This window comes from Lepidochelys olivacea (genome assembly GCF_965140295.1).
Source record: "Lepidochelys olivacea isolate rLepOli2 genome assembly, chromosome: 6".
Taxonomy (NCBI): domain Eukaryota; kingdom Metazoa; phylum Chordata; order Testudines; family Cheloniidae; genus Lepidochelys; species Lepidochelys olivacea.
Genome location: NC_140416.1, coordinates 59,190,155 through 59,204,592, shown reverse-complemented (window position 1 = coordinate 59,204,592; position 14,438 = coordinate 59,190,155). Strand labels below are relative to the sequence as shown.

At 40.9% G+C, this 14,438-nt stretch overlaps 1 protein-coding gene across 3 annotated transcripts in view; it reads right to left on the bottom strand.

The window, feature by feature from the left end:
• Nucleotides 1–14,438, bottom strand: part of PALS1 (protein associated with LIN7 1, MAGUK p55 family member) — a 135,942-nt gene that overhangs the window by 17,979 nt on the left and 103,525 nt on the right. For all 3 annotated transcript variants that reach the window (XM_084630112.1, XM_084630110.1, XM_084630111.1), the window contains exons 7-11: nucleotides 12,300–12,377; nucleotides 6,999–7,182; nucleotides 4,499–4,570; nucleotides 2,292–2,363; nucleotides 286–453 (exon numbers count right to left, since the gene is read on the bottom strand). In XM_084630112.1, the coding sequence (XP_084486238.1) occupies nucleotides 286–453; nucleotides 2,292–2,363; nucleotides 4,499–4,570; nucleotides 6,999–7,182; nucleotides 12,300–12,377 (574 nt within the window). The remainder of the gene's footprint in view (nucleotides 1–285; nucleotides 454–2,291; nucleotides 2,364–4,498; nucleotides 4,571–6,998; nucleotides 7,183–12,299; nucleotides 12,378–14,438) is intronic.

Below are 14,438 nucleotides of genomic sequence, written 5' to 3'. Positions count from 1 at the left end.
GAAGGCCAGGCACGTCCTGTACATTTCTGGGGAAAAGCCATGACTGGAAGTGTGTTGGAGTCAGTATAACAGAGACTGCTGAGAGCCAGGGTGTAACTGGAAGACTGAAGTTCCACACTGACACTCAGGGTGTGGCTTGCATGCTTGAGGGCTGTTTATGAGGAGCCCAGGTGGGAACTACTTCAGCAATGCATTGTAAGACATCCAAGGTTGCAGGGCAGGGGTGACAGCCCCCCACTAGTCTGAATTGTACCCTGGTGTGTCACATCCTCCCCTTAAACTTACGAGGAACTGCAGCTGCAAAGCGATCTACTTCATTATTCATTAGCCTCTGACGTAGTTCATTCTGGCCGCAGTTCTGTGGGCCAATCAGGACAATAGGCCTTTTCCTATTTGCTGGCTGGTGATACAGTGACATTTCCTCATAGGTTAAAATTTCTTCATTGTCATAATCTTCAGAGATAAAACAAAAACAAAAAAAAACCCTGAAAAATATTATTTAAAACAAAGACGACAACCAGATATAAAACATGACTGATGTTATTACTACATGAGAAAGACAAGGTGGGCGAGATACTATTTTTTATTGAACCAACTCTCACGACCCCTTCTTCAGGTGTGGAAAAGGTAACCAGAGTGTCAGAGCTAAATACAAGATGGGACAGACTGTTAAGCATAAGGGGTCAACTCATTTTAAGTGGTCTCCTGCAATGTAACAAGAAACCCATGGATCATCACACTTATCTCCACAGATCCAATAACCATCCCAGATACTAGGAGGAATCTTATCTACAGCCAGGCACAGATACTACAGAATATGGTCAAGAGAACCTCCTTCAGTACAGGAAAACACCCCCCTCCCGCCCCGCACTCCATATGGGGTACCATCAAAAAATTACAACTCATATTGGATGGAGACCACTCTTGAAATAAATCTTTCCTGAATCTCTTCTGGCCTTCAAACAACCCCCCAGCCTTCCCAAGCTCATCATCAGAAGAAAGCTTTCCACAGACCAGGATACACTAACTCAAAGCAGCACCAGACCCTCCCAGACCAACAGATGCAAAACCTGCAGACCTATTTCTATGGTTACAATGATTAATACCCTCCACAACACACCACTCAAGATCTATGGGTCCTAATATGCTGATCACAACATGCGGTGTACCTCATCAGTGCATCAAATGCCCCAGCAACAACTATGTGCGTGAAACCAGACAATCTCTATTCTCTCAAATAAACTCTCACAGAAATATGATAAAAAGACAAACATTCTATTACCTGCGGGTGAAAACTTTTCACAAAGCAATCACTCCATCACTGATCTCTCAGTCCTCGTCCTTCAAGGAAATCTACATAACCCCTTCAAAGAAGAGGAGACTGGGAAATTGAATTCACAACTCTGCTAGACACTAAAAATCATGGACTCAATGGAGACACTGGTTTTATGGCTCACTACAACAATTTATAACCTAACAACCCTTGTTTGTCCTATGACTGCAGAGATGTTAATTGCCCACTTCATTTTAAGTGGTCTCTGTAGCATTTAAAAGCTTCTCTTTTCCACCAACACAAGTTGGTCCAATAAAAGATATTACCTCACCCATCTTGTCTCTCTCATATCCTGGGACCAACATGGGTATAACAACACTATTACTATATGGCAGTATTAACTGCAATGTGAGCCTGACACATAATGTAAGGAGCTTAGGGAAACCCATCTCTCTTCCTTTCTCACTGTGCACCTCTCACTCTTGAGTCCCTCTGATGGGTATATCAGCCTTTCGGCTGAGAATTGGAGAGATCTCATTGTCTGTTTATTTCTCCAGGATTGCGCTATTCAGCAATGAAATGCATTCCTCTTCCTGTCAGAAGAAAGTGTGCTGCCAGGCCCTATTGGCACTGATTTGGGGAATAAATTTGCTGATATGTTTATAAATTAGGTTTCTAATAAAGAAACAGTAATTCAGCAATTATTTCTTGGTATTTATATTTATAACCAAAATTCAATTTTTTTTAGATTTTGTCATACAATTTGCATTTACCATAAATCCCAAAAGTACTTTTGTATATAGAACGCTACTGGAAGGAACTTTCTGCTGACACAGTTTCAGTCTCATATCGAATATGCATACAACATTCAATAAGAAATAGCAGGGACAAGCTTTATTTAGCACAAAAGAAGAAATGGATTTGTCATTGTTACAGCAAGGTAAAGAACGTTCAGGACATTTTAACTAGAAAATTCTAAAACTGACATACAGTTCACATCAGAGTTATTACTACTTACCATCGTTTTTATTGGCATTGTACAAAACTTTTTTCCGTTTCTTCTTATTTTTCTTTGCACACCAAAGTTTTCCTGGAAGTCAAATTAAAAAATCACTAGAATCAGAAATGCTTGGACACAAAAACAAAGCTTCTTTTTCCTGGCTGTGTACTTAAAGATGGTAGGATACAGTTTGTCTTTCTAAATATTTTACATGTATTTAAGTAAATTAAGAAATATAAATTTCTATAGATTATAGCTATGTAGTATTAGATTAATATAATTCCTACAACACAATACCAACTGCCTCCTGCATTGCTCAGACTCATAATGTGAGGTCATCTAACTCTTCTTGTTCTCTTACCTAATACATTCAGTAGAGTTCAAATACTCCCACTTTTCTTCCACATTTCCAAGGGCCATCCTTTCTGTTAGGTCTTTACTGCTAAAAACTCTTGACCATACGCTCTTATTTTGTGTCTTGACTATTATAAACTATTATTCTCTGACTGCCTTAATATCCCTTATCTCCCTGCCAATTCATACAAGACACTTCCTAAGAATCTCCTCTTTGTTGCTTTGACCAGACTTTATCCACCCTTGTCTAGTTAAGGTGGTCTCAGAGTACACAGATCTTTAGAAGTTTTCTTCTAACCCACCTCTGTCACTATAGTAACAAGGGAGGGGTGATGGATGAAATTCCTCTCAGAGAGGATGTGAGGCTCATCTCCTTGAATTACTCCAATGAGATTTGCATGTGCTATGAGAACATCATTTGAGTACTAACAAGCTCCTACACAAACTTCTTGCCTATACTAAGAATTTCAGAGAATTATCCCATCCAGGCTAGATCTACAGGTGGGAGAATTCCCTAAAATTCTGTATGTAGACAAGGCTCCAGAGACACTGACAATCAGAGTCCAGACACTCCAAGGAAAGAACGGATGGTTTAAACCCCCAAAATGAGCAGTTGAACCAACTGACTGCATACTGTATTATGGTACTGTAAAGTGTATTGAGTAAGGTCTTTTATGAAACCCTGAACTTAATGGTCATTAGGACATATCTACAAACTGTGGTTATGAATCTACATATTTATGTACATAGAAAACTGCATTCATGACCTTACTACAACTTCAACTATACCCAGGGCAGGCCTTAGGGAAAATGGCACCCTGGGTAAACTTGTATTTTGGCGCCTCGCACCCATCATCCCTGGCTCCCACAGGCTCCCTGGGCTTCCCCCCTTCCATCATTTCTGGACCCTGCTGCCTCCCCCCGTGTTTAATTTGTACTGAAAGAGATGACAGAGTTCAGCCCTGGCCCAATTTAAGCACTGGGAGAGCAGCCTGATACTGGTGGGTGTTGGCTGCGTGCCCAGCTCTGATAGCAATGCCACAGTCAGCAGCAAAGTAGAATTAAGGGCGGCATCTTGCCAGAGCCCACAACCCTCCTGCAGCCCTCTGGCCACTCCTGGCTCACCAGGGCACCATTTCAGATTTTGGGGGGTGGGAGGAAACTTTAACCATAACTCCAGCGACTACTTAGGCATCTGAAAACTCTAGGTTTGTTTTTGGTTTTTTTGTTTGTTCTGCAGATAACTTAGGAGTTAGCTGACAGGAGCATTATATGTAATTGCTATATAAAGAAATAAAAAATAAATATGGCTTTAATTGGAGTTTGTATATAAAGTTTATATGTAAATTTAGAACAATCAGGAGATAATACAGCAAAATATTCCCAATCCCAAACCTTGAGGTATCAGTTCTGGAGCTTTTACACATATCAGAAACACATGGTTGATACTTCGTACAGTATCTCTACTAAAATACAATAAATAAAATCTGCTTACTTTCTCTAACAGACACTCTGTGTTACTGCCATTATCTACTCTATTTTAGTAAACTGTTTTTCATTCCACTAAAAACATAATTTTAACATACGTGATTAAGGTTTCCCCCCTCTTTTATTAAGGAAGGGAATATGTTTTTCTAATGATTTTGGCATTCCAGGTGCAACCTGTAACTGAACTGGTATCTAATTTCAGGGCAAAGTTAAAATCCATTATGGAGCTGGTAGAGCGTAACCTTGAAAGAAGCCATGTTGTACAAAAAAGCATGCATGTGAAAAAGCATGTGAAAGAGCCTTTGATACCAAAACTTCAGACACCACTTGAATTAACATTGGTATGACAGCTGCAGAAATTTTCTTTAGAATATATATCCAACCTGATTTCTCTGGCTCCTTGTCTTCTTCTATAGTTTGCTTCATTGCTTCCCTTTGCTGTTGAAAGCTCTTTCCTTAATGTATAAAAAAGGTACATAAAAGCAGTTAGCACTGGGAAACCACTCCTATTTCCTTTTACAAGCAAGATGCCAGTTTTCTTTAACTAATTTCTCAGAATTACACAACTACACTATTATCATACCTCTCAACCTGCTACGGCCCAAGTGGTACACACTGTGCGACAAAGATCCAAAATGAGGGACAATGTGTTATACATGAAACTTAAATTTTATGGAATTCATTCTTTTAGGGTAAAGAACTTTCTATAATCTCAGTTTCATGACTACAGTTAATGTATATAATTTTAAACAACGAAAGTAAGGAGATGGTGAATTTGTGTGGAATGTAGGTAACTGACTAAAGTGTAATCCTTCAAAATAAGGGATATTTGGAGGTACAACTAATTTATATTTCTGCATGTGAAAAACAGAGGGTTCTATTTGCAGTTTGGTTGTAGTGACCTAATTAAGCAAATGGACATTTATGGTTAACTTTTCACAATGGTGCATGGAATCAAGCTGTATGATTTTGCAAGCAACTTTTAAAAAACATACATTCCTTTTAAGATCTAGTTTTGTGCTCAAATATACCAGTATTGTCACATCCGTGACAACATCAGTAAGTGCACCTATGCATACATACTTAGGGCAAGTGATGGTGTAATACAGTAACTCCCCACTTAACGTCCTCTCGCTTAACATTGTTTCGATGTTACGTCCCTGCTCCATTACAGAACAGACTCATTTAAAGTTGTGCAATGCTCCCCTATAACGTCGTTTGGCTGCCTGTTTTTCCATGGCTGGCAGGCCCCCCCCGTACCTCCCACCTGCCAAGGGACCCTGCGGATTAGTGCCTTCCCCCTCTGTTCCCCCCGCCTCCTGCTCGCAGCAATCAGCAATCTTGCAGTGTTCAGGAGGCTGCGGGGAGGAGCGAGGACACAGTGCACAGCCTCCCCGCTCCCTCCCCTGCCTCCTGAACACGGCAAACCAGCTGACTGCCGCGGGCAGGAGCCAGGGGGGAGGCTGCGTGCCACATCCTCGCTCCTCCTGAACATCGCAAATCAGCTGATTGCCACCGGCAGAAGGCACTGATCCGCGGGGTCCGCTGGCGGACGGGAGGCACTGGGGGTGGGGTGGGGGGGGGTGGTGTGTAGAGGAGCTGCCAACCTGTTTAATACCTGTATTAAATTGCTTGTTTAAAATTGTTTTAGATGTATATAATGCCTTTTGTCTGGCAAAAAAAAATTTCCCTGGAACCTAACCCCCCCATTTACATTAATTCTTATGGAGAAATTGGATTCGCTTAACATTGTTTCGCTTAAAGTCACATTTTTCAGGAACATAACTACAACATTAAGTGAGGAGTTACTGTATAGGGAACAATCCTGTATTGTTAAGGACAGGGACTGCATGATCCAATAAGATATTTCCATCTTTAACGTCTATGATTCTTAAATGGAAGGATTCAGCTCTTTGAGAAATACCATGCAAACACTTATAAAAGGAGAAAGTTATTTAGAAAACTGTAGTTCACTGTAGCGTTCCCAACATAAACCTCTCAAGGAAGAGGAGTGTATCCTTAGTATTACTCTGAGCAATTCTGCTTTGAAGAGTGATTATAAAAGAATGGCATTGTTTTGCAATGATTTTCATATTAAATATGCTCAGTTTGCAAGTAAAAGATGTGGATGTTTTGTGTTTTTATAAATTCCAGCCCTGCAAAATCAGCCTGGACTTACAGAATCAAACTGAGTTCCTTTTCATCTCATCCAAACATCACAAAGTAATGAAGTCACACTTGTGAAACACCTGTCTTCAAATTATTTCTTGTTCACCATATTGCTGCCAATGGATTTGCATTGCATGGGTGTAACAGATAAGATCTTAATAAATAACTCTCTTGCTGATGCTCCACAATAGAAGGTAAACACTGGTTCCAATGACTGAAAATCCAATTAATCTGAAGCTCCAAGCAGTTTGAAAGAGCAATTTCTCTACCTACTGCTCTCTGTACTTACTGAGCCTAAATTTGCTTTCTCAGAGGGCGGCAGAGTAAACTGGGGTTAAGGTGCAGTGTTGCTGCAGCAAGCAGCAGAGGAAATGTGAACTCAAAGGGAAAAAAGCAGAAACTAGTGGAATGATCAGGACTAATCTGTGATTGGCAGACATACCAGTGGATGCCTGTGTATGAGAAAATTAACACCTGCTTGCTAAGAAATAGGTAACTATTTTTGAACATGTAAATTAATTTCTATATCACAAAACCATCACAGTGGTTCTCTTTGCTCAAAAGAGGTTCAAGCAAGAGATGGACATTTAACGAGCCAAACTCCAGGATATAAAAGTCTCTCAAGACTTTTCACTTGCTGTAGTGGCTTGTATTCCAAACAATGGCACCTCAAAATTTCTGCACATCTGTGTTTTTGGTTACATTGCACTGTACCTGGGATAAGGCCTGCCAAAGGCTGATTGTCTTCATCTCCATCTCGGTAGGCCTGCCACCAGTTTGGATCTTCTTGGCTGATCACATGGAGTATATCTCCCTTTTGAAAAGACAGACCTAATTCTCGGCAAGGTACATAAGGATCATCAGAAGGATCGTAGTCAAAATGTGCTTTCACGTGTATCTAGGAAACAAGAGATATAAAAATAAAAGGGAAAATATATTTAGTAATTCCAAGGATTCATATCCCCTAAAACATTCTCTCCCTTTGGCTGTGAAACAAAATCTGTGACAAGTTGTAATTTCAATATTTGAGTCAGTCTCTTGTATGCAGGTATGGACGGCACTACTAATATATGTATAATGGTGGGGAAAATATAGCCGTACCAATTTGGGGGAAGGTTAGAAACTGAAGATGAAGGCATGAAAATCCTTTCATACAAATGACTATGTGCCAAAAACACTGAGGTGAAATAGTTCAATCCAGTTAATGAAGTTAATGGAGACACACATAGGGGTTTTGGTGGCACTTTTAATGCAAATTCCTAGTTTTGCTACTTAATTTTGGCTAAAAGGGAAGACTACTTATCTGTAGTTCTGCTTCTCTGAAGACATCATTACACTGGACTCTGATTCTTGTGTTAGCACTCTTTATCGCAAAGCCTATACAACTCCCTTAGCTCAGATTTTTTTCTCTGACCAGATACTGATTTAATTCCTTGAGATCCTGAAGGGTCAGGGTCCTCCTGGCTTTTTTGCTCATCAGGAAGTACCTAGCATAAAATCCATTTCCTTTTTCACGAAGTTGCACAAACTGATGACTGTCTTTGCCAGGAGGGACTGGATTTCCTGCAGCATTTTTTCCTGACACTGAGAAGAGAGAGAGAGAATTCTTGGGCACTGACAATCTGGAAGTATTTCTGAAATCCTGATTTAGTTGCTTCACCGAACTGAGTTTGCACCATGTGTCTAAGGTGGCCAGGGCTGACTAGGTGTAAAAAGCTTTTAAGTTTGCTCCAAGCACGGATATCCTGGCAGGATACTGAAAGTAGCACATATGGTACACATTCTGGAACCCTAAAGCTTTTGCTGCTTGTACGAACTGGGCTTAGAACCAGTCAGCTTCTGCAGCTGATGAGGCTGACCACTCTGGAGCTGGGATCCTTTGAAATCAGTTGTAGATGGCTTATAAGAAGAAAAACTTCTTTTGCATCTTTTAAATTAGGGCCATGAAACAGGTCCAAGACACTAGTATGCATGTTATTTTTCCCCTCTGTAAAGAGGCTTACATCTGCTTCCCAAACAGGTTCTCTTTGGCATATAGCAGGTCCTTGAATTTTTTCTGCTGGAAATTAGATGTCTGCAGCCAAGCTGAAGGAATCCACTCAAAGTAGCATCCTTTGCAGTCATATCCTGCATTACAGGATGCTCACACCTGACATAAGGCAAAGTCTACACCATAATGGATAATTTCTCTGAGTTCCTGGTAATTCTCTTTGGAGGAAAATCAACCAGGGCAAAGGCCTTCTACAGCTGCCACTGGCCACACAGGCCTGGTTGAGCCAGGTGCATCAATCACATAAGGAATATGTGATAAGGCGAAGTAGGCTAAAGCATGAATGAGTAAAATCCAGGACACGCAAGGTGGTAGAGAACTGAAATTAAGTGTGCTGAAAAGATGTGCCAAGAATAAATGCACCAAATCACTAATATTACAGCAACCGAACACTGAGGCTCCCTAAGCAGACAGCCCGAAGCACTGGAAAATGTACTGCAGCACAGAGCTAGGTGTCAGAGAGTACAAAACCCACATTAATAAGGAATTTAGCTAACTAGTATAAAAGATATGCCTGATCCTCTAATAGCCACAAAGACTAATCACAGCAGGAAGTTTCTTCTCTAGGTGTGCTCAAGAAGGAACTGTCATAGGCAGAGGTATATGTAGTCCGTCATGGGTAGTGCATGACACTGCTATTCCTCTCTAGTGCCAAAAACTACTGTGCTATGGGAATTCTGTTAGATTTGGGCTAAGGAACACTAAACTTGTGAAAAGCCTAGATCCTGCCTACAGACAAGGCAAAACTCCCCACCAAGACAGTTGAAAATGGATACGAGAGGCACACATTTCTGCTTTCCCCACCATGCTGCATTCTATATAGGTAAAAGGGGGTTCCAACTGCTATAGTATCTTTGGGAAGGAAGGAATCTATTCCCTTTGCCAAAAAGAGGTAATTCTGGAATACAATTTGAGAATTTGCAGCCAAATTAGTTCCTTAAACAGGAAAAAAGTCTTTTTAAAAAAAGGTCTGAAAACAGAGAGGCCTGGAACCATGCACCCGCTTCTGTGAAGGCAAAAATTAAACTAGCTGGCTTGTCAGAGGAGGGGCATAGTCACTGGCAGGAAGGTTGACGGGTCTGAGCTTGTCTCCAAGCTGCAACAGTTTGAAAGTTCACTGTGATAGACTATGGACTTTAGTATGATGAAAATACTAACTCTATCTAATTAAGGGAGTTTACCAAAGTGCTATTAGTCACAGGTATGTGGCAAAACAAAAAAATCTCACTTCACACTGCAGAAGCCTTCTTCCATTATACAATGTTTTTCACTACGTAATAATTTAAATAGGAATTATAGTCACAGAACACACACAGTAGATCCATACATGCTGAAAAGGTTGGTGAGGAGAACTGAGAACACACACTCCTTTTACAGAATGTGAAAATGCAGTCAATTGCCTATTTTTATGAAGGTAAAGAAAATCCTTAGAGGCAGTATTGTATGTGCAGTGGAATTTGCTTATAGTCAAATAATTTTTCTGGGGAAGAGATCACTTCATTAGTACCAGAGTTTTACTACTGTCTGAATTACAGTTTTCAACACAATGATGGCTATATGTAAGAAACAAATTGACAGATTATAAATTAAAAAGCCAGAAGGGACCACTGTGATCATCTAGTTTCCTGCATACCACAGGCCATAGGACTTCTGTGAATTAATTCCCTTTTGAAAAACATCCAACTAGATTTAAAAATTGCCAGTGATGGAGAATCCACCACAATCCTTGGTAAACTGTGCCAATGGTTGATAAGTGTTGATTTTTTTTTTTTACCTTGTTTCCTGTCTGAATTTATCTAGCCTCAACTTCTAGCCATTGTGTCTTACTATACTTTTTTCTGCTAGATTGAACAGCCCACTATCCAATTTTTGTTCCCCCTCCTGGTACTTATATGATTAAGTCACCCCTTAACCTTCTCTTTGTAAAGCTAAATAGACTGAGCTCACTGAGTCTCTTACTATCAGTTTATAGCATGTTTTCCAATCTTTTAGTAATTCTTGTGGCTCTTGTCTGAACCCTCTCCAGTTTATCGACATCCTTCTTGATTTGTGGACACAGTAGTCCAGTAGCGGTCACATCAGTGCCAAATTTACAGATTATTAATCATTTATGATTTCACAAGCTCTCTCTGATCTTTTAAAAAAAACACCAAAAAAAAACCCCACACTTTTTATTCTTTGTCATTTTTCTGCTCAGCCCCCAGAAAGACATTTTTCTAATATTTTGGAAATTTAAACTGGATTAAGGAGATAATTATAGGTCTCAGGTTACTTTTACTGACCTTCAATGACAGCAAAAAACCTACAGGCACATAAAGAGTAGTGAATGCAGTATTAACTATTCTGATTGGTCAGCGTCAGATGACCAAAATTCCTTGTATCTAGATCTGTCTTTCATTATAAAAGTAGTACAACTCCATAGGAATGCATTAAAGGTAACAGAGATTTCATTTTTACTGAAAGAAAAGGAGTACTTGTGGCACCTTAGAGACTAACAAATTTATCTGAGCATAAGCTTTTGTGAGCTTCAGCTCACTGCATCTGATGAAGTGAGCTGTAGCTCACGAAAGCTTATGCTCAAATAAATTTGTTGGTCTTTAAGGTGCCACAAGTACTCCTTTTCTTTTTGCGGCTACAGACTAACACGACTGCTCCTCCAAAACCCATTTTTACTGAATTATAGATGAGGTTTCATTATAAGTGATGCTTGCTTATCAGTCTCCCACCATGTTACTGTAATTTAAAGGTTTTGTTCATCTTTGACTAAATGTTGCATAACGCTTTACGTAAGCTGCTATAGTCCAAGTTAAAGATAACTCAAGACACTGTTAGCTAGAAACAAACATTTTAGAAAGATCTTCAATTTACTGCTTTTTTTTCCAGATAAGTTTTGCAAGTTAAGGCACAACTCACCACTTTTTAATTCCACCCCCTATCTGTAATGGAGAAATGGATATTCTCAAAAGAAAAAAAAAAAAAACAACTTCAGAACATTTCAGAAGTGCAAGCAGCTCTAGATTTAGCATTTCTTACTTGTACATGTTTAGTGACTGACAGTAAGCAACGCTATATAGGGTAGGTCAACATTTGCAGCAGCAGCACGTAGAGTACAGACACTGGATGCCCAGCTAGCACACGTATAAACAGCAGTGTAGATGGTGAGACACTACTTATGTGAGTAAAGTACAGACATGCCAGAACTCTAGTGAATATAGCCTGCATAGCTCTCTACATGGCCAAGCAGGAGCTGCCATATCTACACTGTTTTTAGCAGTGAAGGGTCCTGCTGCCTCCCTGTTGCAGTAAAAGACTCCAGCAACAGGGAGCTGCTGGAGCCTTTTGCTGCCTCAATGAAAGACTCCACTGCCTCCCCCCCACTAAAGTCTTTCACTGTGGTGTGTAGTCACATGTACTCTACACATTGCTGCAAGCACAGACAAGGCCATAAACTGAGCACAAATGATCACATTTTGTTGGAATTGCCAAGGCCAATGGTTCTCAACCTTTCCGGGCAACTTTTCAGGAGTCTGATTTGTCTTGCGTACCCCCAAGTTTCACCTCACTCAAGAACTACTTGCTTACAAAATCAGACATAAAAATACAAAAGCGTCACAGCGCACTTATTTACTGAAAAATTACTTACTTTCTCATTTTGTCTATATGAAATTTTAGTTTGTACTGACTTTGCTAGTGCTTTTTATGTAGCCTGTTATAAAACTAGGCAAATATCCAGATGAGTTGATGTACTCCCTGGAAGATCTCTGTGTACCTGCAGGGGTACACGGACCCCTGCTTGAGAACCAATGCTCTAGGCAGTCACCTGTGATTATTTTCAGCAGTGTTACTCAAATCTTTGAGGTCTAAATCAATTTCTTTTGTTTCGTCCTGTAAAATGACCCACAAAAGACCTTTGTAAGCACTGGGTGAAAAACAACGGTTGTAAGATTAACATAAATTTCACTTACAACTGTCTCCTTGGCAGGAGGCGGCTTGCTCTGTTGACTGGGTATCAGCACAAATGTCAGAGTGCCATGCATGTCAGCCTGCAACAAAAAACAAGATTCCAGTAATCTACACCATAAATACTTGACTATTTGAATTAGGGATTCCAATAAATAACATTTACTGTTTTCAAAATGCAATACAAATTCCAAGAAAATCCAGGCCCTATAATCAAATGCATCATTATATCACTATGTGGGTTAAGATTTATAATAATCCCAATATACATACATTCCTAGAGAAAAGTGACACAGTAGGAAAGACTAAAGAGCTTGATGCTGATCTCCAGATGATGGAAGCCTAGAAAGCTTGGTTGTACAAATTATTTTCTCTATACAACTTTACTGAGAAAAGATGGGGAAATTAGAGAACTACAAGGATTACAATTCTGCCACTCTTTTCTGAGTTGTTAATAAGTCAGTTAATACTGGAAAAGAAGCTAAAACAAAGATGAAAATGTTCATGGTGAACTCAAATTTCTTTCAGTTATAAAACAGTGTTTCTAATTACAAGTGTAAAGAGAGTGCTTGCTTATACTGAAACATTGCCAAAATGTACATAAACAAATTTACAGTATTTTCCTCACGTCAAGGCACAAAACCATCATCCATAGAAATTATATCACTAACAGCTAAAATATTTAATTGTTAACCACAGATGTTGTGCTCAGTCCTATAAAGAAAGTCAGCGAAGTCCTTGCCCTGAAGAGCTCACATACTTAAGATCCCAATCCTGTAAAGACTTACACATACACTTCAATTTACACACCACGTAGTTCTCCTGACTGACAAGTCAACTCACAGTGCTTAAAATAAAGTGTGTGTGTAAATGATTGCACAATGGGGTTCTTAGGACCTGATTTATATGGTGCAGCAAGCATTACACTCAATTATGTTTGCACAATCAGGTCTTATGAAAGCAGTGCATGGAGTGTGTACAGCTCATTTATACAGAAAGAGGTCAGCTGACCCTTCCATGGGACTTAGAACCAGGAATTCCTGAATTCTATCCTAAATTACATTGATTTGTTGTATGGCCTTTTGTAAAACGAGGATAACAAATTTATCTTCTGTTGCATGGATTAGCTGCTGAATGATTGTAAAGCATTTTAGAGTTAAAAACACCAGAAAATTATTATACATAAGATTATGTTAAAAGGTTGCGAAGTCAAGCACTCAAAAGTTAAGAAACCCTAGCATTAAGGTTGCCCATATAACCCTAACTTGAGGGTGGGTGGGTGGGTGGCTGTGGGGGTGTGTGTGTGTGTAATAATACTATATAGTCTTTAGTTACACAATACTACATTCAATCTTCCATTATATGATTCTATCTGGTGGGAGCTATGTCAGTATGGAGTAAGTCAGGGGTGGGCAAACTATGGCCAGTGGGCTGGATCCTGCCCATCAGGGCTTTGGATCCGGCATGCAGGATTGCCGCCCCATGCTGCTGCTGTAAGCAGCTGGCACAAAGTCCCTGCGGCCTCTAGGGGAGGGGTGGCAGAGGGCTCCATGTACTGCCCTCGCCTGCAGGCATCGCCTCACCCGCAGCTCCCATTGGCCAGGAACGGGGAACCGCGGCCAGTGGGAGCTTTGGGGGGGAGGTACCCGAAGGCAAGGGCAGTGCATGGAGCCCTCTGCCTCCTCCTCCAGGGGTTGCAGGGATGTGGTGCCAGCCATCTCCGGGAGCGGCGCGGGGCCAGGGCAGGCAGGGAGCCTGTCTTAGCCCTGCTGCGTGCCACTGCCACCTCAGAGCCGCTCCAGGTAAGTGGCGCTGGGCCGAGCCCACACCCCGCGCCCGAGCCCCCTCCCGCACCCCGACCCCCTGCCATACCCTGCACCCCAAACCCCTGCCCTGAGCCCCCTTGTACACCCCGCACCCCTCCTGCGCCCCAAACCCTTGCCCTGAGCCCCTTCCTGCACACCGCACCCCTTCCTACACCCCGCACTCCCTCCCCCAGGCCTACATTCATGGCCCTGTATGGAATTTCCCCACCCAGATGTGGAGTTTGCCCACTCCTGGAGTAAGTTCTTCGCAGACAATCTTCAGAACACAATACTGCCAAAGTCTTATAAACCTCTACTAAGCACATACAAACTGATTTT